At 36.6% G+C, this 24,430-nt stretch overlaps 1 protein-coding gene across 4 annotated transcripts; it reads right to left on the reverse strand.

Moving 5' to 3' along the window:
* Nucleotides 1-3,259: 3,259 nt before the first annotated feature.
* U2AF1 (U2 small nuclear RNA auxiliary factor 1) lies at nucleotides 3,260-23,988 on the reverse strand. 4 transcript variants are annotated; one of them, XM_056797095.1, is made up of 9 exons: nucleotides 23,834-23,988; nucleotides 19,208-19,295; nucleotides 15,401-15,467; nucleotides 11,859-11,908; nucleotides 11,404-11,502; nucleotides 10,921-11,054; nucleotides 10,687-10,779; nucleotides 5,340-5,528; nucleotides 3,260-3,600 (listed from the first exon to the last, which is right to left on the reverse strand). In XM_056797095.1, the coding sequence occupies exons 1-8, from the start codon at nucleotides 23,875-23,877 to the stop codon at nucleotides 5,357-5,359; spliced, it is 747 nt and encodes a 248-aa protein (XP_056653073.1). In that variant the 5' UTR covers nucleotides 23,878-23,988; the 3' UTR covers nucleotides 3,260-3,600; nucleotides 5,340-5,356. The 4 variants fall into 4 exon arrangements, with proteins under 4 accessions (XP_056653073.1, XP_001364583.1, XP_016288632.1 ...); XM_001364546.3 differs by lacking the exon at nucleotides 15,401-15,467 and adding an exon at nucleotides 16,257-16,323 and having other exon boundaries at nucleotides 23,834-23,971; XM_016433146.2 differs by lacking the exon at nucleotides 15,401-15,467 and adding an exon at nucleotides 16,257-16,323 and having other exon boundaries at nucleotides 3,260-5,528; nucleotides 23,834-23,971.
* Between the last annotated feature and the right edge of the window lie 442 nt (nucleotides 23,989-24,430).

Genomic DNA, 24,430 nt, shown 5'->3' on the forward strand with positions numbered 1-24,430 from the left:
CTTGGCATATTTGCACTCAGGTCATCAGGAAGCAACATCAATAGCTTGAAATTAATTTCATGAGTCTTGAGGAAATCTTGCTCAGTTTTAATACTTTTCCTGGAAAAAAAACTAGCCTCAGCTACGTGATGAAGCAAGGTAGATATTAAGAATGTATTATAAGGGGGGCAGCTACCAGGTTCAGGGGATTGAGAGCCAGGCCTAGAGATGGGGAGTCCTGGGTTCAAATTTGACCTCAGACACTTCCTAGCTGTGACCCTGTGACTTAACTCCCATTGCCTAGCCCTTGCTGCTCTCCTTAGAAATACTAAAGACAGAGGGCATAATATTTATCGGGAAAAGATGATGGGGGGATTGAAAAAATGGGGATAATGGGAGGCAAAGGAGAGAGATGCCCCTTGCTGAGGAAGCAGGAGGGGTCCGATAAGGACTTTGTCGTTGAATGACTGAACTGATGTTCAGCTCCCTCTATGGTCAGAAAGGATAGTTCTCTCATCTGACTGCGAATTCAAATAATATAAAGTTTAATAACCAATTGGGATTGGAGAGATATCAGGAAGGAGGGGTAAGGGAGGTCCCTAAATAAGGTTGAAGTCTGTCTCAGCTTTTGGAGCTGAGGCCTGACCTCACAGGCTGGTGGAGTTTCTCCCACTCCCTTCATCTGTGCTAGTTTTGTCAATTTCTGAATCTTAGCAGTAGACAGAAAGCAAACAAGAACAGTTCTAACTTTCAGAAGCTATTGGGCCTGAACCTTCGGGCTGAACCAAGAAGAAGCACGCCACTCCAGACTGGGCTGAACAAGCTCCTTCCTCCAACACCAGGAAGCAAGCCCACCCGGCAGGAAGGAAGTACTAGTCACAATACCCAACTGCCACTCCCAGTTGCCCTTTCCCCTACCAACTGTCAGTCTTGTTTCCTTTCCACAAAGGTATGGGTTTTAAAAACAAAGGAAATATTGAGAGAAATTTAGCTGGCAATGGAGATTTGAGGGAGCTATTATTGCTATCTTCATGTGAAGGCTTGTCATGTGGAAGAGGTTTAGATTTAGCATTAGAAACTATGGGTGAAAATAGTGGAGAAGCCAATATTGAACTTCATTTATGGAAAGATTAGAACATCTAATATTAGAACTGTCCAAAAGCCAAATGAGCTGCTGTAACGGGAAATGTTGTAGAAGACATTCCTCTTCAGGTGTGGCAGGACTCTATTCTCTAGATTTCAGGATAGAGGTTCTTACAGATCAAAATTCCACCCCACCCCGCCATCTTGTTCTGTGATGCTCATCTCCAACCGACCTCAAATCCTCCAGACAGGACCATGGACCTGAAGCACAGCATCCTGCTTGCCTCTTGCTCTAAAGTCTTTTCCACAATCACAAACTTCTTGGACACATTTATTTTTATTTTATTTTTTTTTTCATTTTTATTCATGTCCTTTTGGCTCACAATTTAGTCTGTCAATGTGGTAGCATACTTATTGTGCCCGTTACTGAACGACGGAAACACATGTAGGATTCCCTTCCTATTGGCTTTTGGAGTCCCTGGTGTCCAGACATAAAGACGAGACCTTGGATTTCATGGATGTAAGGTGAGGCACCTTGCTCTACATTCTCCATTGCTTGTGACTGAAACTTGTCCAGGGAAATACTCTCGATAGTCACCCTTGAACCCAGGTCTTCCTTGGCTGTCAGGCTCTCTATCCACCATCATGCTGCCTTTGTGGAAACTGTTCGATAAAGAAAACATCCTGGTTTTGTGGATACGTGCATTTAACATTTAAAAACATGACAATGAAATAGGCCCATCACCAGGATGAGTGTGGTTAATAAGCTCAACGCTGCCGAGGACTCTTCTATTAGGCCATGAAGAAGGGCCAGAGCATATGGCCAAACCGAGCTGACACTGGCAGTGGCTCATCTATAGTAAAGGCTGGCCTGTTGTTTACTGGCCTTGGGTTGGGGAATGGAAGCGTTCTGGGGCTCAGGCTGTTTGCATCATGGTAACAGAGGGAGGCCTCAGCCCAGGCAGGCCACTTCCCTGTTGCTGGAGTGGCATTATTTTGTCTATCACTACTGGTGGTAAGTGGTGGATTCTGGAGTTGAAAGAACACTGGCTAAAGCAATCTACTCGGCATAACAGAACCTCCACATAGGCCTTTACCCAACACTTCAGTGATTTCACCAGCACTCATGTAATGCCCAAATACGGAGGCTGATGGTAGGTACAACAATCCCTTCTAGGTTACGTTATACAAGAGCTCTCAATACTCTCTTTAGATCCTCTGAGGCACGACCTGCTGTTTATTGAAGGCCTGTTTCTTCCATGCACTGTGACTTCCACTTAATGCCTCGATGAGACCGTCTGAGTTCAAGCCCAACACAAAAGGTGGCTCCTTCACAGAGCCCGACTGTCTGGACGGCCGAGCTTTCAATCCTGCTTCGAACACACTGGCTAGTTCCTCAGTGTCCTGGGATACAAGCTGATCTGGTCTCACTGGAAAGCTACGGGTCAAGGACCTCTCCCCAAAGTGTCCGATGAATCTGAAAACATCCTCTTCTCGTGAACAGATTCTGGTTTGGTGACATTAGATTAGGTGCCAGCAAGTCTAGAGAAGTCGATGGCGGTCCTTTTCAAAATTCCCAGTATCTGTGCCTTCTTCTCTTGCCAACTCACAGCTAGTTTCTAGTAGTGAAACATGTCACAGTGAATGCTGAAGGATAAGGCAGATTGCGAAAGTCCTCGCAACCCCCAACCCCTATTCCTGCCTCCAACCTTATCTGGCCATCCTAATCAATTTGTTTCACCCAAGAACGAATGCCACTCAGGTGCCATGGATTGCTAACTTGGCCTGGGCATTTCAGAACTGCTGTAAGAATCTATATATATAGTCCAAGAGATGCTTTTAACAGAAAGGCTCTACATTTAGTATCAAATGTTATTCCCTGATAAATCAGACCAAAAGATTATAATTTTCTTCAGGGTTAACTAAAACCAAAGACATGCCCCAATTTTTAACTTTTACTACAAAAACAGCCAAAATATTGCAGAGGAAAAGGATTAAAACCTGGCATGGGGCTATTTTAAAGGGAAAAAAAAACACCTCAAAATAATCATAATGATGAAAATTTACATTTCTTAATACTTAAGTAAAAAATATTTCAAAGGATGGAAAAATGTTAAAAATTAGGAATAAAGAAAATATTTCAGTTTTCCTACTTACATTCATTTTATCAAAATGCTTAAGTTCTGCAATGTGCAAATTCCTTATTTAAAAAACCTTTATTTTCAACAACTTTTCTCCATTTGGTTTTACAGTCTTTTAAACATACATCGTATAATATTCATGGACAAGCAACATCTTACAGAAATAATTGGCTTTTTAACCTAAAGCAAAAAAGGGAAGCCACTTGGGATAAATTCCAATCAAAAAGAAAAATTTCATGGACCCAAGTAAAGTTATCACTTTACTTCCAATAGTTGATTCCATGAGTTTACTTAATGTTATTCACCAGTTGAGATCATAGTATACTCAAACAGAAGTAGTAACACAGTGTGATGTCATCTTTGGAACAAAACTTTCCTCTTCTTCCTTATTCCAGTCCTGTATTGGGGGCACAGAGGGGGAGGTATGAAGTGAGTAGGTTTCCTCAATTTTACTAAGTGTAAACTGAATCTTCATTATTAATTCTAATTGAAATTGCTTAAAGAAGCTTTAAGACTAATTATAAGCTAGGTTCACAGGAAAAGTTAAGAAATACAAAGTACAACTTCCCTACCTTTCTTCAGAATGCCTCTCTAAATGGCTATTGTAATTTCATGTTTATTTGGGAGGGAAGATAATGATCAAACTAAGCTACCTGGTTTAGTAACTAAAAATTAATTTTCATAAATCCCCTTTTCCCCCATCACCGGCATGGCGATTTCTGTAGCAAAAAGATCCAAAATCTTATTTGTACAGATCAATATTTGGGTCAGAATCAATGGAAATTAATGGATCACTTTTATCAATATTTCATAAGTGTTACTTACATCAAAAATATAGGCTGAGAATATGGTCTTTTAAAAGATTTATTGAATTACTAGCTTTTGAAAAGGAGTGCTCTCTCCAACACAGCAATGTGCATTTTTTAAAAACTAAATTGAACAGGGGGAACTGCATATACAGTGAAAAGGCTGATTTTTAAATATATGTACAATAAAGAGTTCACCTACATTACATAGAACAATTATGATAAAGTAGGCTTGGATAACACCTCTGCTGGAACTCTAATGCTTCTCTAGTCAATCAATTAGAAACATGTACTGGGCTTGCCTTTGACAATTGCCACTTCCAGCCTCAATGAAGTTTTTAATTCTTAACTTTATCTTAGTTCTGCTATGCACTGAAGAGGGGAGAAAACAAAAATACTTTCAGTTGCCAGCATTTAAATAGTATATTAACTGATGGAAGTCAATGAACAATTATAGAATTTTAAATGCATAACCACCAACCATTATATCATTTTACAAAGTAGAAAAATTAAATATGAATAAATCGGACTTTTAGGTAGGCAATTTTTGATTCAGAAGTCTTTAAAGGTATATTAGTCTTGAATTTAAAAATTTAACTTGTCTTGTGGAATGCCAATCACGGCAGAATAGTCTAATGGATTGTTATTAAACACTATCAACATTGGAATAATCTTAATACTGACCTTCTAGAAGCTATTCTAATTTTGGGGCATTATGCATGAAATACCATTAAAAAAACCTATAATTATATACAGACACCACTATCAATTTCCATTAAAGATACATTAAGACAATATTTTATACTAAAAAAATTGGCTTTACTGTAAATATGCTAGTTTACAGTGCAGAGATTTCTGGTCACAAATCAAGTTTCTAGCTAAGTATTTCTACAGAGTAAATAAAAGGATGTCTCCAGGTCTGTTTAAATTAACCTGACACTCGCATAGCAATAAAGGAAATATTATAAAAGTTAATTTTTATGCATCAAGCTTGTTTAGTTACTTGTTCAGTTTATGGTTTCTTCAAATAAGTTTTCTATTCATATAAAGTTCACAAATCAGGTTTTTTTTTAATCAATCCCCAAACATTGAAAGAGCGGGGAATCTGTATTACCTTCACCTCAAGCACTGCCAAATCATGCATTTGACGAGGTAAAGAAATGAAAATTAATAAGACTTCCCACAAGAAACAGTTACGCCAAGAATACTGTATCACTACAAATTTTATTCAGAAGCCCATCTTTTTTTTTGTTTTGTTGTTTTTTAGAAAAAAATTCTCATTATGAACTTTGTTTGGTCAATCAACTACAAGACTTTCTAGCAGACATACAGTAAAAATGGCATGGCTCAGAATCGACCAGATCTTTCACGATCTCTTGACCGCCTCCTATCACGTTCCCTTCCACCACCACCACCTCCGCCGCCACCGCCGCCGCCGCCACCACCACCACCTCCGCCGCCACGCCCACGATCTCTTGATCTAGAACGACGCTCACGAGATCTTGATCGGGACCTATGCCTGTAAATAGAAAAAAGGTACAATGAACTCATTCATTAAATTCTAATATGATTTAAAAGAAATTAGAGAATTATTGTATGAGAGTTCCAAATTTTCCTGAGGTTTTTTTCCTGAACAGTTAATTTAAAGAACTTGGTCATTAAGGATAGCAATTTGGAACGCTCGATGAGTAATATAGGAATTTGACTTTAAATGGAAAACAATTCAATTTCAGTTACAGATTTTAAAAGGTAGGAAAATCTATACTTATTGTTGGAAAGGCAGCCTTAAGACCTACCCTCCTGGCAACTAGTTCAACTCTCCTGGACAATTTGAAATACTAAGTTGCTAAAGTCCATTCCTCAGAAAAGGCTAGAAACAAAAATACATTTTGACCAGCTGCCAAATGGCTAAATAAGTGATGGTTCACAAAAAGGAGTATTACCACGATTCAGAGAAGCACCAGATGACTTCTATCAGAGGTGGTGATAAACAGAACTCATCTGCAGACTGGCTACATGGGGTGAAAGAGTACGGAGCCCAGCTTGACACCGAGGTCATGAAGCACGGGCGATACCCCTGAGCAGTAGCGAGAAAATTAGGAAGAAGGGTTTAGGGGGAAAAGACGGTGAGTTCGGTTTGGGACATTGTTAAACCCAGATCTTTACAGGCCTTCTACTATGAGATGTGGAACAGGCAGGTGGAGATTTAAGATGGAAAGTCAGAAGGTTTGTAAATCTGTGAGAATCACCTGCACAGATAGAACTGAATCCAAAGGAATTAGTTGGATCTCTAAGGGAAACAGAGGAGAGGTCAGTGAGACAGGTAGAACTAGAAGAGAATAGTGACAGACTACAGAAAGGTCAAGGATGAGATTTAGCCATTCATTTTGACAATTGAGAGATCATTGTTAACTTTGGAGAAAGTAGTTTTAGTTATTAATATTTTCCCTCAGATAAATGACTTATCTCCACCATTTCCCTAACCTAATACTTTGTACAAAAAGTGATGATTTGTTTGGCACAACCTATACTTGATAAAGTGGTTTGTCTGGTTCCTTATAATTATAGTTTAATTTCTTTTTGAAAATTTTATTTAGTCTATTTAGAGTTATATTTCTTTCCCTCCCCCTGCCCCTTCCCTGTTTCCTTTAATTTCTTAAGTCAATCCTTTATAATATTTTCCAGAAAGTAAAGTTGATCTATAGTTTGCAGAGGATTATTAATTTCTTTAAAAATCAAGTTATTTGTTCCAGTTCTGTGGAACTCAGGAACTATATCGGCCAGTTCTTCCATGACTTATGATTGCCCATCTGGACCTAGTGATTTCAACCTCTCAGGAACAGCTAGGTGTTATTATCTTCAGCTTTAACTCTCTATTAACTGTTCATTGTTTTTTTTTTCCCCTAGCAGAAACATTCTCTTTGACAGAGAAAATAGGAAAAAAAAAAGTAGACTGTCATCTAATTTTATTGTTCCATGGAGCTGACTTTAATGAATTCTTATACTTCCTTTTCTCCATGTAGTGGTACAAGATTCCTTTTTGTTGTAAATAAAATTTGTTTCTGACATTATTTTTCAGAACAATGCTATACATTTGAATTCATAGTATTAATCTATTTTCTTTAGATCTTAAATTGGTCAATGAGCTTATACCCATCTCTTTTGACAATTCTTCCCTATTTACTCCTCCTGGTAACTGTTTCTACCTCTTCAGAAATATGTTCCTGAGAAATCTATTCTTTCTCTTTTTTTAAATCCTTACCTCCTATCTTAGAATCAATACTGTGTATCAGTTCCAAGGTAGAAGAGTGGTAAGGGCTAGGCAATGGGGGGTTAAGTGGCTCGCTCAGGGTCACACAGCTAGGAAGTGTCTGAACCCAAATTAGAACTCAGGTCTCCCTGACTCCAGACCTGGCAATCTGTTCACTGAGCTACCTACCTGCTCTTGAAAAACCATTAAAACCATGTCTTCCCCAAATTGGGTATATGCTATATTATGCCAATTATCTGCTTCTCTATCACAAAATTTAGTAAGAAATCTCAATTCCCCCTTAAGATTTATATTATGTTGCAGTTTGGCAGAAAACAAGTATAGACCATTATTTCACACCATTCTCTTAAGATAAGATCAAAATACATACATGACTTAGGCATAAAGGGAGATATCATAAGCAAATTAGAATAGGGAACATATTCCTATCAGATTTAGTTACGAGAGAAATTTATGAATAAATAAGATAGACCATTTTGATTATATGAAGTTGAAAAGGGTTGTATAAAATTAATGTAGCCAAGATAAGCAGAAAATTGGTATAATGACACCTTTAAAAATATTTTATATAAATCTATATAACACATTTTCATATTATTATATAAAAATCTATAGATTTTATAGCTAAAATATAGAGAACTGTCAAATTTATATGGATAAGCCATTCCCTGATAATCAAAAGATACGAACACTTTTTGGATGAAGAAATTAAAGTCATATACAAGTAAATTTTAAAATGCTCTAAATCATTACTGATTAAAGAAATGCAAACCAAAATAACTCTGAGATACCATTTCACTTATTAGATTGGTTAAAATGATAAAAAGGCAAAATGATAAACATTGGAGGGCATGTGGAAAATGGGGACACTAATACACTGTTGGTGGAACTGTGAACTAATTAAACCATTTTGGAGAGCAATTTGGAATTATGCTCAGAAACTTAAAACATTTGTGTATACCCTGAGACCCAGAAATACCACTGTTGGGTCTGTTTCCCAAGGAGGTCAGGGGAAAAGAGACAATACATTCCAAAATATTTATAGCAGCTCCCTTTGGTGGCAAACAACTGAAAAAGAGGGGATGGCCATCAATTGCAGAATGGATATACTATAAGGAAACAATGAGTAGGTTAATTAAAAAACTGGAAAGATCTTCATGAAATGATGAAGAGTAAAATGAGTGGAACCAAGAGATTTTTTCCCTCCAGTAATGCCTTCTATGGTATGGGGATGAGAAACCTGGGAATTTTAGTGCAACCTACAGAAAATAAATTAATAAATTAAATGACTGGGGGGAAAATATTTATATTCTGATTTCAGTGGCCACTTTTCTCCTTGGAGGCGAGAATCAGTTCTAATGATATAGTAATTCTTTTCATTTCATCTACCCCTTTAAAGGACAAATGAAAAGATTTGAAGTTGTTGTGCTTATGACACATCAATCTAGTAGATGATGTCCAGAAAACTGAAGCCTATCATCACCACTTTTTTTAAATGCCTGTATGCTAGGCTTGTGATGTTTCCCAAATACCTTACTCCCTTTGTCCAAGATGTTCTGTACAATTTTCCCATGAAATCATCACGTTTCTTCCCTGACATCATCCCCTCATCCCTTCTTTGAATCTCTGATGAAGAGATAATCTTTCTCCTTGTCAAAGCCAGCCCTTAATTGTACCTGGGATCCCATATTTCCTACTGCCCCTAATATCTGCCTGTTCAATCATTCCCTCTAATTTTTGACTTTTCCTCACTGTCCTGCTAAAAATATTCCCAGCTTGTCAGACTATTATTAAAAAAGCCTTCATGTGACCACAGGCCCATTGAATTATGTAAGAAATATACCTCTCCTGTTCACAGCAAAAAGATATTCTGGTGCCTCCCATCCCCTGCCATATTTTGGCCTATAATCCTTATTTTCCAACCTTTGGGAATTTGGCTTCCAAATTGATTACTCAATTAAAACTGCTCTTTTCAAAATGATTAATGATCTGTTACAATTCTTCATCCTCATCCTTGACCTCTTAGCAGTATTTGTTGCTGCCACCCCTCCTCCACTTTTACTGCTCTCTTGGCTTTCTACCTGTCTGACTACTTAATCTTAAGTCTTTACTAATCATTTAGATCTTGCTCCCCTAAGTATAAGGCTCTGCTCTCCTTTGTCATAGGCACCATCACCCTCCCAATCATCATGCAAGTTCTTAACACTGGATTCACCCACGACTTTTCACTCACTTTGAGTTTACATCTACTTATATTGCTTTTTCTCTGCTCATAGAAATAACCACCCAAGCCCCTTTCATCTCCAGATTATTTCAATAACCATTTCCCCCACTTTATTTTTCAAATGATAAGCATTTATTCTGTCCCTATGCCGATCTAAAGTTTAAAAAGAAAAAGGGAAAACAAAAGCCTGGATTTGTGTTTTTATTCCTCATCTGCCAGGAGGCAGGTAGCAGAGCATAATCAGTCCTTTGGAATCACAGTCATTTACATAAGCAAGACTCTACGGATCCCTTTACCGCCTCAATCCATCCTTCATAATAGCTATCCAAATTACATTTCCCAAGCTCTCCTCTGACCATGCCATTTACCTGGCTCAATACCTGTTAGTACCTCCCAATTACCTCTAGGATCATATACAAACTCTTCTCTTTGGCATTTAACAACTTCACAAACTTCCCAATAAGCGGTTCTTACAATTTTCCTATGTAGGCAGGCACCAGTACAAATTGGCCTTCCTATTTTTCAGACACACAAGACTCTCATCTCCTGTCTCCATGGTCTTGTATAGGCTATTCTCCATGTTTGGAATGCACTCCCTTCTCAATCCAATCTCATGAAACCTCCAGTTTTCTTTAAAGCTCCATCTGAGTGCCATCTCAGCCATGAAGGCCTTCCTGATTCCCACCAATTGTTAAGACCTCCACACAAAATGATCTTTTATTGATTTTATTCTTTTCACAGTTTCTAACCAACACATCTTCTGGTACTTGGATTTCTTACACAATATCTTCCCAATTAAAAAAAAAAAAGTTCATTGCTTTCTATCAATATTCATTCCCCTGAAGTTGGGGCCATTTTCCAAAGGGTAAGGTAGAATTAAATTTAGTTTTAAGCTAGACAGGATTTGAAATCCAACTGGCTTAATTTACTTCACCATGTTAACTAAATTCAGGGCCCAAAGCAACAGAATACCAACACATAATGGATTATAAATTTATAACCAGACATTCTTTAATCTATTTCTCCCAGGTCCCATTAAAAAAGCATAGAAAATTTCTTGCTCAAGATAAAAAGCAGATTGCCAAATTCCAGAGAGAAACTGATTTAGAAAAAATATTTGGCAATAATGCATATTTTCTTTTAACTACCTTTATTCTTGAGGCTACTGAATAAAAGACTTACTTCTTACGACGACGCCCATATAACTCCCGCCGTAGTTCTCTAGAGATGGGTTTCAGATGCATAAAGTTACAGAAGCCTCCTCTAGTACACTCTCTGTGGAATATAATTAGATAAATTACCATGCAATCTCTTCATTTTTATCACTTACTATAATATAATGTTCACTATGCTTAAAAATGGGCAGGATCAAAGTTGCTCCAAATGGACACTCCTCCTCCCAACGCTCATTATTACCCCATTTCATATTGGCGACAGCAAGCTTCTCTGAAGTCAGTCACAGGTGAAAGCTCTGCATGAATTGGCTGTCCATTAAACCAGCGATTGTTTAAGTCAATGACAGCCTTTTCTGCATCTTCTTCACGACGAAACTGAAAAATGAAAACAAAAAAACAATTTCAGATCTCAATGTAGTTACTTAAGGACATTGACAATCAGTATGTGGCTATACCAAGGTTGATAAGGTAAATAAGCACAGAAAATCTATTTCAAGTTAAATATGTTACAGAATTCAACTCTGTATCAGCACTCAGCCGCAAAACAAACAAACAAACAAACAAATACTGTCTGATCAACAAATATTTCAAGATGAGCTCCAAAATTGGCAGCAAAAAGAACAGGAATCAATTCCTCACAATAACAAAATAGCTTAGAGAAAGCAATTCCAGGCCCGAACTCCCTGACAAGCTGTGCGGGCCATTACAGCTCTGGCTTTCTTACCTTTACATAGACATTTCCTACAAGATGATCCCCCAGGTTATCACAAACATTCATCTCCTCAACTTCACCATACTTTTCTTCCATTTCCGTGAAAACCTCCTAGGTCAAGAGAAAGACAAGCTTAGAGCACCTTCATATACCAACTATATTGGAATAGAACAAAGAAGCTATTTCCAGTAAATAAGACGAGTTGTTACTAAGTGGAAACATTCAAGTGACAGTCTTTCTTAGCCAACGCTGGAAGCCCCTTCTCACTCCTCCCCCAATACAAAGGTGCTTATCATTTGAATGAAACAGATGAAGGTAAAAAAACGAGAGACTACACTTAGAATCGGACAGCTATTAAGTCTGCATTGCCCAATTCACTCAAATGCTCTCTACTTCCCAAGGCACTGTGTCAAAGATGTAAGAAAACCAGTTTTAAGTTAAACAGTGCATCTATATAGACAACTTACCTCAAAAAACTCATCATAGTGTTCTTGCATTTCAACATCACTCACTGCACCTGCAAATGAGAGAAATCTTTTTGGTTAGAATATTGAAATAAGACCCTCTTGAGTTTAAATTCAAACAGCTAAACATATCTAGAGAAAGAATACAAGGTGATGCGGTTGAAGAAATAGCATAATAAAACTAATCGTTCTTTTTAAACAGGTGAGATTTTTAAATCTCCCATGACATTTAATAGACTACTAAAAGTCAAATCAAGTTTTAATCAGCATCAGAGTGCCATAATTTCAAGAAATGTTTAATCTCTTCTGAGAAAAAACTTGATAGAAACCAAGTAACATTGTTGAAAATTTTAAAAATAAAATGATCATAAAGATTGTAAGGGAAAGTGGCAAGTTTATTTTTTTTTAATTGAAGGAGTTTAAGGCCTTTAAGTTTATAGCAGAGAAGAATGCCATACAATTCTTTGTGATGTGATTAAAACAGAAATACGCCATGACAAAAATATTTTGTGATAAACTATTATGTACATTTTGGCATTTGCATGCCACTCAAATAAATGGAAATTACAATGCTTTGGTATAGAAAGCATTCTTAGCATATATTCCAAAATAATTTTCATGTTTTTCTATGTAACCCACACACGGAATTAAGTTGTATCTATATTTAGGTAGATTCATGCTACCCAAGCAAACTGAAATTCTGTATTTTCACCCCACCCCCAATTTTAACAATTCAAATACTGCCAAAAGGATCTACTCAAGAGAAATTAAAACATTAAGAGTTTGTTGAATTAAGGTGGCCAGATGGAAGAGTATAAGTCTAGCAGTAATGCTGGGTCAGCCTTCAACCTGTGTCATCTATAAGCCCAGCCCTTATAGTTTGGAAACATGATGGGGCAAGAATGGGCAAGTTTGTTTTCTGTATTACTTTTGGCCTATTCTATGAAGGCCATGATTCTTTATCTTTATGTCACATAGTTAGTGGAAAAGTATTCCAACTGAAAATGCCAGGAACACACTATTCTTCCCATTAGCTTTTTTGCAAATGTTCCAAATAGACTTGAAAGGATTTCAATATCAAACCAAAACAATTTCTGAGAACCACTGGGTTTTAGGTCCTCTAGATTCTAGTTGTTTTTTTTTTTAAATTGTGATGTCTACAAATCATTTTCAAAAGCAAATCCTACTATTTCCAATAAATGATCATCATTTGTGATCAAATGAAGTCATAGGTATTATTTCTTTACTAAATGTTTTTAAAATTATTTTTAAAGATTTCAATATTCTTAATTTCACTTCATTTTGGTAGTTTTATAGTACCTTCCACCAAAGTGAAAGAATATAATATGTAAAGGAATTACTATTTAGTAGCTCTCATAAAAAAAGGCAAAATTAGGGACAGGTTTAACTTACTGATATAGATTTGGGGATTGTCATTGACTTAATTTTATCCATACCACTGTGCTCTAAAGTTGTAGATAATTTTTGAAAATGTAAAAGTGAAAATATTTAATAGTGGGCTAACACTATGGGGAAAATATATTTTATCCTGATCTCATAAATATTTCTAATCAGGATTTAATCTTTAAACCACATAAAAATAAACATGAAATATTTTAACCATTCATAGAGAAAATAGATTAAAATACTACTCATCCATTTAATACCCTTTAATGGAAAACAGATTTTAATAGTAAAGATAAAGCAATTTATAAATGTTTCCTCTTAAAACTGTATGTTTATTAAATTTGAATTCAATCATTCAGACTGAATCTTATGTTTCACTGAAACACAGCTATTCTCCATGTAAAAGGGCTAAGTAAATAAATTTTAACATCAATTAACTGAACTAGGCATTTGGGAAATATCAGTGGAGAGACTCCTGCAATTGAAGTTCATCAGTTTAAACTGACTCTATACCTAAGATACAAAAAACAAAGAAAACTCCACTTACTTATGTAAAGAGGGCACCAGTTTTTTTTATCTCTATATAATCAAATATTATGCAATGTGCACGAAACAGTGGAGTACCATGAATATCTATTGTTGTAAGTTCATAGTCAACATTTACAAATCTAAATTAATTTTAATATTATATTTCCAATGAAATATTCATACACAACCCTGATTAATGAGTAAAAAAGCAGTTATCACAACTTTTCAATAACCGATTTTTCTTGAAAGGAAAAGAAGCAAAATATTTAGTATAGCTATATTTAAAAATATTTCCCCCTAAAACTGTCCTTTTTATAAAAGTTAAAACAAAAAAAGGCTCAGAAAACAAATTACTTTAAACCAAAAGTTACCATGTAAACTGTATCATTTGAGAAGAAGTCCTGTACCACTGTGTCAGTATCACAATTACAAGAAAGCATTTAGTGCCTCAAATGGCAGGATTAAAAACAAACAGAAAACTAGACCATAGGCTGTTGGCACAGGTTGATTTTTAAAAGGGATTTGAAGTTTTATCTATGACTACTAGGGGCAATTTCTGGCAGCTCCAAAATATCCATCATTGGTCAGTATTTACGTTGTGGACTTTTATCGGTCCCCTCTAATTTAAAAGGCTGCCAGTTTTTAATTTCAATTTTCTCACCAATAATTAAATTCCAAAGAGTTAAAAATACCCCAATCAAACATTCAACTATGCAAGATAATGAAATAAAAACTGTTCTGTAGGTACTAGCTTCTCTCCATTATTGGCTTGTATTTTTTTTTTTCAAAACAAGTTCTACTTAATAGGATAACATTCATATGATACTTGTAATTTGAAAAATAGGAATTTTTACTAAATGGAAAATAATAGTTCTTTTCCATGCAAGTGCCCATCTGTTTTCAAACTATAGTAAACCAAATTCTGAATTCCACAAAGAAGACATAAACTTTAAGTGCACATTCAATGTCATATAATAATGATCTTCAAACTTTTCCCAAGGACCCAAAGGCATTTGGCAAATACAGATTTGTTCCCCAATACCCCCCCCCCATTTTCCCCTCCCTTGAACACTCTAACTAGTGTCTTTATACTGTAATAAGGAAAGCTCAGAGTCTCTGTGACCCTATGGAAAATACTTAGAGCAAGGTTTGTTAGAACTAAAATGTGACTTCTGAAATAGCTCAACTCTTTTATTTTTAATTAGGGACAGAAATTTGAATGCAATTTGGGGAAAACACAAACGCACACACAAATAACCAAATTTCAGTAATATGTCTTTTAAAAAGAAGCATTTAAAAATAAAATTTCAAATATGCTCTTAAGAGAAAAGAGCATAACGCTTATTTTGGTATATTTTCCCCTAGGATGACGGTCAAGTAAAGGAGGAAACAGTGGGGAGCAGACCAAAACTATTTAAAAAATATAGTTTCGGTCCCTTTTGGAAGAATTGGGTGGGGGTTGGGGGGGAAGGGTTGAATAGGACAAGTCTCTTGACACATTTAATAAAATGTGGTCCTTTATTAAACTAAAATGGTAGATCAGATTAAGTTGACACTGAGCTCTGACAATCAAGCCCAGGGAACCAGTGAAGGAACTTGTATGAACTTACAGCGCAAACCGTCAGCAGACTGGGAAGAGTTTTGAGGGTTACGGTAAATGTTCAAGAGGGCAATGGTCTGAAATACAAAACGCAACAACTTTATATTATGGAAAATAAATTTTTAACACTTAACCGGTTTCCTTTGATGATCACTTTAGTCGAGTCTCAGTGCTGAAAAAGAGTAAGTTATTTTCTCCAGAGAGGGGAGGTTTTTCCTGGACCACCCTAACGCTGTATAAGAGATCTCATAATATGCTATTATTGTGTTTGTTTTTATCAAAACATCCTTTCACAAATTGAATTAAATTATAGAAGTATAGAATTTGTCAAAGTTTCATTTTACAAAATAACTAAAACTTACAACAGCCAGGACAAAAATAGTTGCATCGTGTATACACAATAATTACATGACATGAAATCTCTTAATCCTTAACTTTTCTTTCTTCCTTTAAAAAAAAAGAAAAATGAAACAAGACCCACACTTGGGCAACTTACCTTACTGAATCCTAAATATTTTTATGATTTCATACCTATAGAAAGAACTTGATAAATGTCAGGGGTCCAATCAGTGATTGGCTGATTTAAAAAAAAAAAGAAAAAAAAGGTTTCATATGTTTGGACCTTGTCATTTAACAAAAGTCAAATCAAAAGAAAGGTCCAATCAGTGAGCTTTCAAAAGTCACTTGATTTGTCTCATGAACAAATACAGTTATCAAGTTCTTGCTGTGCGCAAGGAGTTCCATCACCTTGTCCTGTTTGCAACAGCTTTATGTCAGCAGCTCAGAAGCCAACATTATTGTCTCAATTAGGAGTGGGCTCTTTAACACCATTCTTTAAAAAAAATTTCTCCAACTGTGGGACTTACAGTGTGAGCCGTCAGCCGTCTGTGCACTGTTTTGGGGGTTACGATAGATGTTTTGAATCAAGATGGTCTGCGGGGAAAAAAAAATAAAAAGGGGAATTCTACTGGCTGCTGTGCATATATTAGACAATTGCAAAGAGACAACTTGTTTGCAAATGGCTAAACAAAATTTTTTTTTTGCAAGTCAGACATTTTGTGTGTGTCTTCTGAAGAGTACACCAAAACCATCATATTATGAAAACAGAGTTTTTGCAGTGACTTACTTTAAGTCATCTAGCAACCAAGAAGGAATTGCAATTGATTAATGAATAGTCCCAAGTCTAACATTTTTTGTATTTCAAAATAACAGACAGTAAAATGTCCCCAAATTCCTCATTATAATCATATCCCACATGCAAAGTTTTAACCAGTACACAACTTGAAAGTATGCAGTAGGTTCAAGTTCCTCTACACTTAGCAAAAGTTGGCATATGAAGCAAGTCTCTTAAATGTCAACCGGATACCTTATGTGGTCTTATATAAATATTTTTGGTGAAGTCTCTGTTTACATAATACAATAATTTTAAATGTTTGTATGTTTTCCGCTCCTCCTTTTAAGGAAAATATCCTTTTAGCCCTTCTGCTTTATACTTGATCAGGCAGACTTGAAACCTTACATTTGTACCGTTCTTCTTAAAACCAAGTTGTCTGAAAAAACAAATCATGTTTAAGTTAGTAAGCTAATATAGTACATAATATTTCAATGTCCATTATCACTGTAAGCAGCTCAAAAATGTACTATATATGCTAAAAACCACAAATCTAAGGTTAAGTGGGGAAGGAAAAATCACTTCATAACTACTTTATAAAACCAATCAATTAAATTCCCAGCTACAGTTAAAGGCAATTCTGAAGAATGGCTACAAAATCTAAGTAAAAGTCCCACCTCAAATGAAACACATTTTAGTATTGTATCTCTACAGACAAAACAAAACAAAAACTTGAAGCAGAAAGCTTAAAAATAAAATTATCTCTTGTGAATCATCTCCTCTGCCTTCTAATACCTGAACTTTTTGTAGCCCATATCCACTTAGGGAATCCTGGGGCAACTTACTCTTAAGAGTTTGGCGGTAGGACAGAGAGCTCTACATTTACTTGGGTAATATCTTATTGTTTATGTTTAAGGAATTACTAAGCCGAGGAGCCTATGGGTATAATATGTCATGGTTCAAATGTGGAGTCTTTAATTTTTACATTTAAAGAGAATAATGGAGTTCCAGTAGTGATATATAGTGCCTAAGAGTAACTTTAGAAAACACTGCCAAAATTAGATGTGTAATACACATACATACCCAAAAAGAAACCAAGAAAAAAATTCATGAAATCACCCTCATTTTGATAACTGTTGATTTAAGTCACAACTAACAATCTATTTATAAAAGAAAAAAACATTCTACCTGCATTTAGCAAAAGAGCAATGTTTATCCCCATTTCGATTTCTATTTCATTTACTCAGAAGACAAAAAAAAATCTAAATACCTAAAATGAACTCTCTGAACCTATGTCTTACTAGAGTACTAAAGAAAAGATTTGTCTTCTCTATATGAATTATATTTCTTTGCAAGTTCAACTGGTAAATTATTAAAACGAAAAACAAAATACACACTAAAAAACTATTTGTCCTTTCTGTTGTGAGAAAATCTTTTGAGATTTATAGTAGAAATTTATAGTCATTAGTGTTTCCTTGAGGGTAAAAGTCTAATTCAGCAATCCCTTGCAGTTTTCTGTTATGAGGGTCTAGAGACAGGAGGTCCTAGGTTCAAATCTGACCTCAGACACTTCCCAGCTGTGTGACCCTGGGCAAGTCACTTGACCCCCATACCACTCTTCTGCCTTGGAACCAGTATTGATTCCATGATGGAAGGTAAGGGTTTATTAAAAAAATTGTGAATAGTGAAAATGAGATAGAGATGGACACCTTTATTTCTCTCAATTAAAAAAAAAATACTTTTTCCCAATGCTCCAAAACATGTGAAATTATGCTTGTAGTCTCTAGGAGCTTGTTCTAAAAGGGAGTGGCAAAGATTATTTTTCTTCTTAGTTTTAAGTTATCCTAAAGAATATATACCAGAATTGTAATGATTGAGATTACAACCCAAAAATAGTAGGCCAACTTTGGGGAGTAGATAGTTATGCATAAATCATTTACATGTAAACACAGTTAATATACTAATTTTAGGGACTTAAAAATCTCCTTTTCAAAGACAGTAAATGTTGCATTTTGCCACCCTTTAGCTTTCAGTTAAAGAAATGGACTAAAAAGTCCCCTTAAAGAGTAGAGGATGAATGAATTCATTCAAAATAGAAATCTCTTTTACAAATCAGATTATCTATCTATTCATCCATCTATCTAGATATATGTAATCTCTTATCAAATGATGCTAGGCAAGTTTAGCTGGTAATGACCCTTCCCTACTGCTTGTAATCCCACAGTAGTAAATCAACAGGTGGTAAAACTGGCAGTTAATGTGAATTATTGCTAACAGACTCTGTGTGTGTGTGTGTGTGTGTGTGTGTGTGTGTGTGTGAGAGATCCATACAAAATAGGCCAGTCCATGCATGTCAGGGCCCACATTTTTGAATCATGTTAACTATAAGAACAATGAAGTTCTGAAATCCTTCATGTGGATACTATTGAATTATTTTGTATAATATTGCATATTTGCCAGCAGGATTTACTATATAAAGCATCTAGGGACATGACTGATTTGCTTGAAATATAATTCAACACATCAATTAATTCTGACCAGTCTTTACCACCATTAAGATTTTAAATAGCATATACAGTACAAGTAAAAAGAAAATGTACGTATATGTAAATAAAAGAGAAAAACACGGGAAAAGAATTACTTAGTATTAGTGTTATTAGCAGCCACTGAAAATTTAGATGAAGCTCTGAGATAAAAGACACAAACCTGGCTAAAGGTTGGTTTATTGTGCAACCGAGAACATCTGTCTCCATGACGACAAGCTCCAATTTTGAAATAAAATGAACAGTTGACTCTGTAAGTGAAAATAAGATCTCATTATATTTCTAGGGAAAAAAACAAACTCCATGTAAATATGTACTTAGTAAAATGATGACCAGAAAACTACTTTCCATTTAATTCAAGTGCCAGAAATAGGTCTAAATGAATAATACAGTCTGATCTTTGATACCTGGTACATTTTCCTATAGAATCTCAGGAGTCAGGTCAGGTAGAAATGTTTCCTACTGTCACCAGTGTGCTAGATCTGCTTTTCTGCAAATTATTCTTCCTCGTTCTACCTTTTGGGGCAGACAAATTTAAACCTTCCCCTTATGAAACTTTGGGTTCTTGAAAATAATTACTATCCTCTCTTTACCAGTTCCTTTTTAACTTGGTTTAGTATCCCAATTCACCCACTTTTTCAATTTGTCAAATGTTCTTCCTGACAAATGCCATCTACAAACATAATCCTCTGGATGTGGTCAATAGGATCTCTCATTTTTCTAATTACTACGTCTCCTTCCTAAACAATGGAAATGCAATTCTTCCTTTCTGCAGATGTCCCAAGGACACAAATTCAAATTTTCTTTTCCCCATTTTCATTTTCCAATGTTAATCCATTGCTTTATTGGATTAATTTTTTTTATTAACATGGCATACTCATCTGTCAAGGATTTGTGATTTCTTTAGTAAAAGAATTCCTTTTACCCACCAATGTTGAAAGGTTTCAGTTTTCTGAGACAGATAGATTAAATGACTTTATCCCTAATCATAAAGATACAAAGTATTAGCATCAGATGTAGGATTTGATCAAGTCTAGCACTCTTCCTCAAAACACTGAATTTTTTCCTTCTGTCAGCAATGTTAACTTGACAAACATGTTTCTGTTCTTTCACTGAAGCTGTGGTCTTATCTCTGAAAACCTGGGACTTCCAGAGAAGCTATCTCTTAGAAAATTTAATTAACACATGCACCTGATACCTTTTTTTTGGTTGGAGACGTACAGGACAAGGTACACTAGAATATTGTTTATTATTATGCTGTTTGGTTCTGCCTAGTTTTCTTTATTAGAAGCAAAGGCTTGATAAAATCTGCCCCATTTCTATGTGACAAGCATCTGAATATATAAAAATATTTCTTAGGAATGAAGATGAGGGTATTAATTTAATGAAATTTAAAAAATATATTGTGCAATGATTCCTTTTTTCTTATATTTTATTCTTTAAAACCATTTCCTTGATTTCATTGGCACAAGGACTCTTCCTCTACTCTACCAAAGCAGCTAGACAATTCGGTCTTAAGAGAGGACAGGGGCTTTGAGAGGATAAGAGATTTGCCATTCATACCTGTCTAGTATAGATTTTCTTTAAAAAATAAGTAGGAAATCATAAAGTGGTGATTTACCCTAAAATAGATTTCAATGAAATCAAGATGAAATACAAAAATCTCAAAGAAAATATTTTAATGAAAAGAGCAATGTTGCACCTCCTTCTGTTCTTTTCTAAGATTTCCTATCAATTTTTAAAATTTAAATTGTAACCTGTTTTTGAGTGATCAGCAAGCAAATAAAATTGTGAAACTTAATTTAGAAACATTTTATGTAGAAAGGAAGAAAGCTTTGTGAAGTGAGCCATAAGTCAGACTACACAACCTAATGGCTTTGCAAACCACAAGATTCACAGCCAAGTTCCTCCTGTGTAAGTTGTACTTTTGAGAATTCACTTTCAAAATAATAAAAGACTAAATTCTAATTACAGATAGTTATAGCAAAAGGATTTAAGGTTTTTTTTTTTTTGTAAAACCCATGTGGCTAGGTATTTAAGAGGGGAGCAAAATTTTTAAAGAAAGGTGGGAAGACAAGGGACTTGTTACTCCAAAAATGAATCAAATTCTTATTTTGTGCTATCTATAGGAGGGGGAACCCCCCCAACTTTTCTGATCAACATTGTACTGTGAGCAAATGACTGAAATTTGATGTTTTCTCAATTAAAAAAAAAAAAGATTTCAAGAAGTATATAACTTTTTGTAATGTAAACATAGCGAAAAAGGTGTTAGAAATGCCAATAAATCCAAGATCTAGAAATTCAAATTTACAATAAATGTTGATTTGTGTAGTGTTATAGTCACTTTCTAGTTTAGATTTAAAAGCTTTTTAGAAATTAAAGCTTCTCAGTTCTTCCCCCAAAAGAGAAAACATTCAAAAAGGCCTGAATTTCACAATTCAGTCAAAAGGTTAATAATTGTGGTTAAACACAAAGGGAAGCAAAAGATAGCTGGGATTAATTATCCTTCCAAAAGGAGTAGGTAGTGTCTTGGCCACAGCAGACAAGAAATAATTTCTTCCAAGTTTTTCAAGGAATCTACAGAACAGTTTCTATGAGATATAGACCCACAATCTACAGAATTAAATAAGAGTTGTCAAGAATCTTTTCTACAAGGATACAATCAATCAACAATTTCTTAAATAATCTATGTGCTTAGAATAGGGGATACAAAGAAAAAATTTCTACTCAAAGGGTTACAAAACCTCAAAGATTGTATGAAGGATACAGAAAAATCTCTAGACATTTCAAACTTCAATCATAGACTAAGAATAGTCTGGAAATTTGAGTTAACAGAATGAATAATCTTCTAAAATATATCAGCTTTAACATGGTTTTAATCAAGTAGTCGCTAGAAGCTCCTAAACTCAAATTTCAGGAAAATAAGTTTGGGATGTAAAGAATGCAAGATCTGATGTAATGGGATCTGGGTCTGAATCCTAGCTCTGCCACTGACTGCCTATGTAACCTTAAACAAGTCACTCAATTTCTCCTCATTTGTAAAATGAAAGTGGTTAGACAAGATTCAGGTGTCAAACTCTCCCTCTGTTCTCAAAACTCCAGGGTGCAGTCCATCCAGATTAAAATATAACTGGGAAACATCTAACAAAACAAAACAAAACCACACAACTCGGATAAGGTTAGTTTGTGTCTTTCTAAGGCAATAATCATCCTCCCGGTAAATCGCTTTCTATTTGAATTTGACACCGTAGGGTTACATCATCTCTCCCCAGTTCTGGCTCCTAAAGTTTATCCAATTTACAGAAATCAAAAAGGTCAAGGCAAAAAAACCCCAAACAAAACAAATCGATTTTCTTTAGATTTCTCCTAAACTTTAACTATTGTTTTAGAAGTGCCAACAAGTTCTAAGAGAACCTTTCTATTTGAAAAAGGGGAACAAACGTCAGAGACCTCTCCAATTTTTCCAATAGGGAAGAGTTCCTAATCAGTTCCAAAGAAGTGTATTCAAGAGTTGTCCACTTATTTCTCTTGCAAAGGTCACGCCTAAAATATTCTAGGAATCTGATAATTTTTAAGGTAATTCCAAGCAATCCTGTTTGAATTTTTGGTTTATATTGTTAATGTTTTATACCACAGCTCTTGAAATTTAACAAAAAGTATTGATATTCTTTTTATGCGTCAATTTATCTTCAATTCAATAAGCATCTGTGTACAGGTTTTTCTCCTCTATTAGAACTCGAGGGCAGAGAATGTTTAATTTTTTGTCTTACATTTACGTTGCCTGGCACACAGCAAGCGCTTAGCAAATGCTTTAAGTGAACTGAAAGATCTCTTGTAGGAGGTGACACTTGAACTGAGGAAAGAAAAGAGCCGAGTTCCAAGGGGCAGATGCGAGATCATTTCAAGCTTTGGGGGTGGGGTTGAGTGAAGAAGTCTTTGAAAAAGAGAAGGCAAGAGATAAGGAGTACGTAGCAACGAGGCAGAGTAATGTTTAATAAGGCTGGAAAGAGATTTGTGTATTTTGGACAAATTGCTCACCCTCAAAAAGCAAATTTCAATGGAATCCGTGTCTACAACGGTCTCTCTTCCCACTGGGTAAGGGAAGAGAGGCCACGAAAGCATTTTAACCACAGTCTCGTGGTGCCAAAGAGCGAGGGGCCACATAAAGGGCCGACCGCCGGCTCCGTACAGCCCCCTCGGGCACACACGCTTCGCTTTCCTTCCCAACCCCCCCCCCCCAACTCCACCTTCACTCCCAGGCCAAGCCACTTCTGCTCGAGGCTCCATTCGGCGGCCCCACAGGCCACTCGAGTACTTAAACCCGCCATGTGGGACGTACAAACTGGAACTGTTCTTTTCCTCTGCTCATCTCCGACCCCAGCCAGCCCCGCCAGCGCCTCCTACGTTCCTCCGCCCGCTCCGAGCGCTCCATTCATACACTTAAGAGTAAAGCTCCTCCAGAAGGCAGCGCGTGGCTCCCCGGGAAAAGTGCCCGAGCGCCGCGAGCTCGGGCGGGGCGAGGAGAAGGGGGGGGGGGCAGCGAAGGGCTCCTCTTTATGAATGAACTGGCTCCACGAGGCCGGGCACCCGCTCCTTCCCGCCGTCACAGGCTCCCCTCCCCCACGCCACGGTCAGGGCCTACTGCCGCTGCCTCCGGGGCCGCTTCCCCAGTCGATCCCGGCTAAAGCTCTGGCAATGCCGGCGGCTCCCTCCGTACTTCCGCATCTCCACCTATCTCAAGAGCCTACTACGCCCTCCTGGCAACAAAAACTGGGTGACTCGAACTCACTTGTCTTTTTCTGTGCCGAAAATGGAGGCCAAATACTCCGCCATTTCCCACCCGCCGCCGCCGCCTCCTCCGCCACCGCCGCCGCCGCCACAGCCGGACGCTTGTACACACGTCACCCGAACGCGACGGCGTCAGCCACAGCCCATCCTCTCCACAAGACGATCTGGAGCCTCCGCCCAATCACGCTTGCGCTCGGCGTTGCAACGCGGCAGGGCGGAGCGAGAGGGCCCCTCCCCGACGGCACCCTTCCCGCCATCTCTTCTCCTTTGCACAGGCTCTTGCGCAAGAGTTTCTCTTTCACGGCCCTCTCTTAGTGGGTTCGAAAGTACTCGTTTGCTGCCGCGTCCTTTCCTTTTGTTCTTTTAGTATTTGCTATTGTGGGGAGTCCGCTCTTTCTGCAGTCGTCCTCGTCACTGACGGCCTAAATACAAGTTTTTCAGATGTTTTTATTTTTATTTCTTCCCTTTTTGCCCTGCCACTTTAAAGTTTTCCACATGACCAGAAGAGGCTTTATTTAAACATGTGTCCCCCAAAACTTTGTAATTATAAAGAGGGGCATTTTGGAAACGTAACCGCAGTCATTGAAATTGAATCGGG

This window comes from Monodelphis domestica, chromosome 4 (assembly GCF_027887165.1).
Source record: "Monodelphis domestica isolate mMonDom1 chromosome 4, mMonDom1.pri, whole genome shotgun sequence".
Lineage (NCBI taxonomy): Eukaryota > Metazoa > Chordata > Mammalia > Didelphimorphia > Didelphidae > Monodelphis > Monodelphis domestica.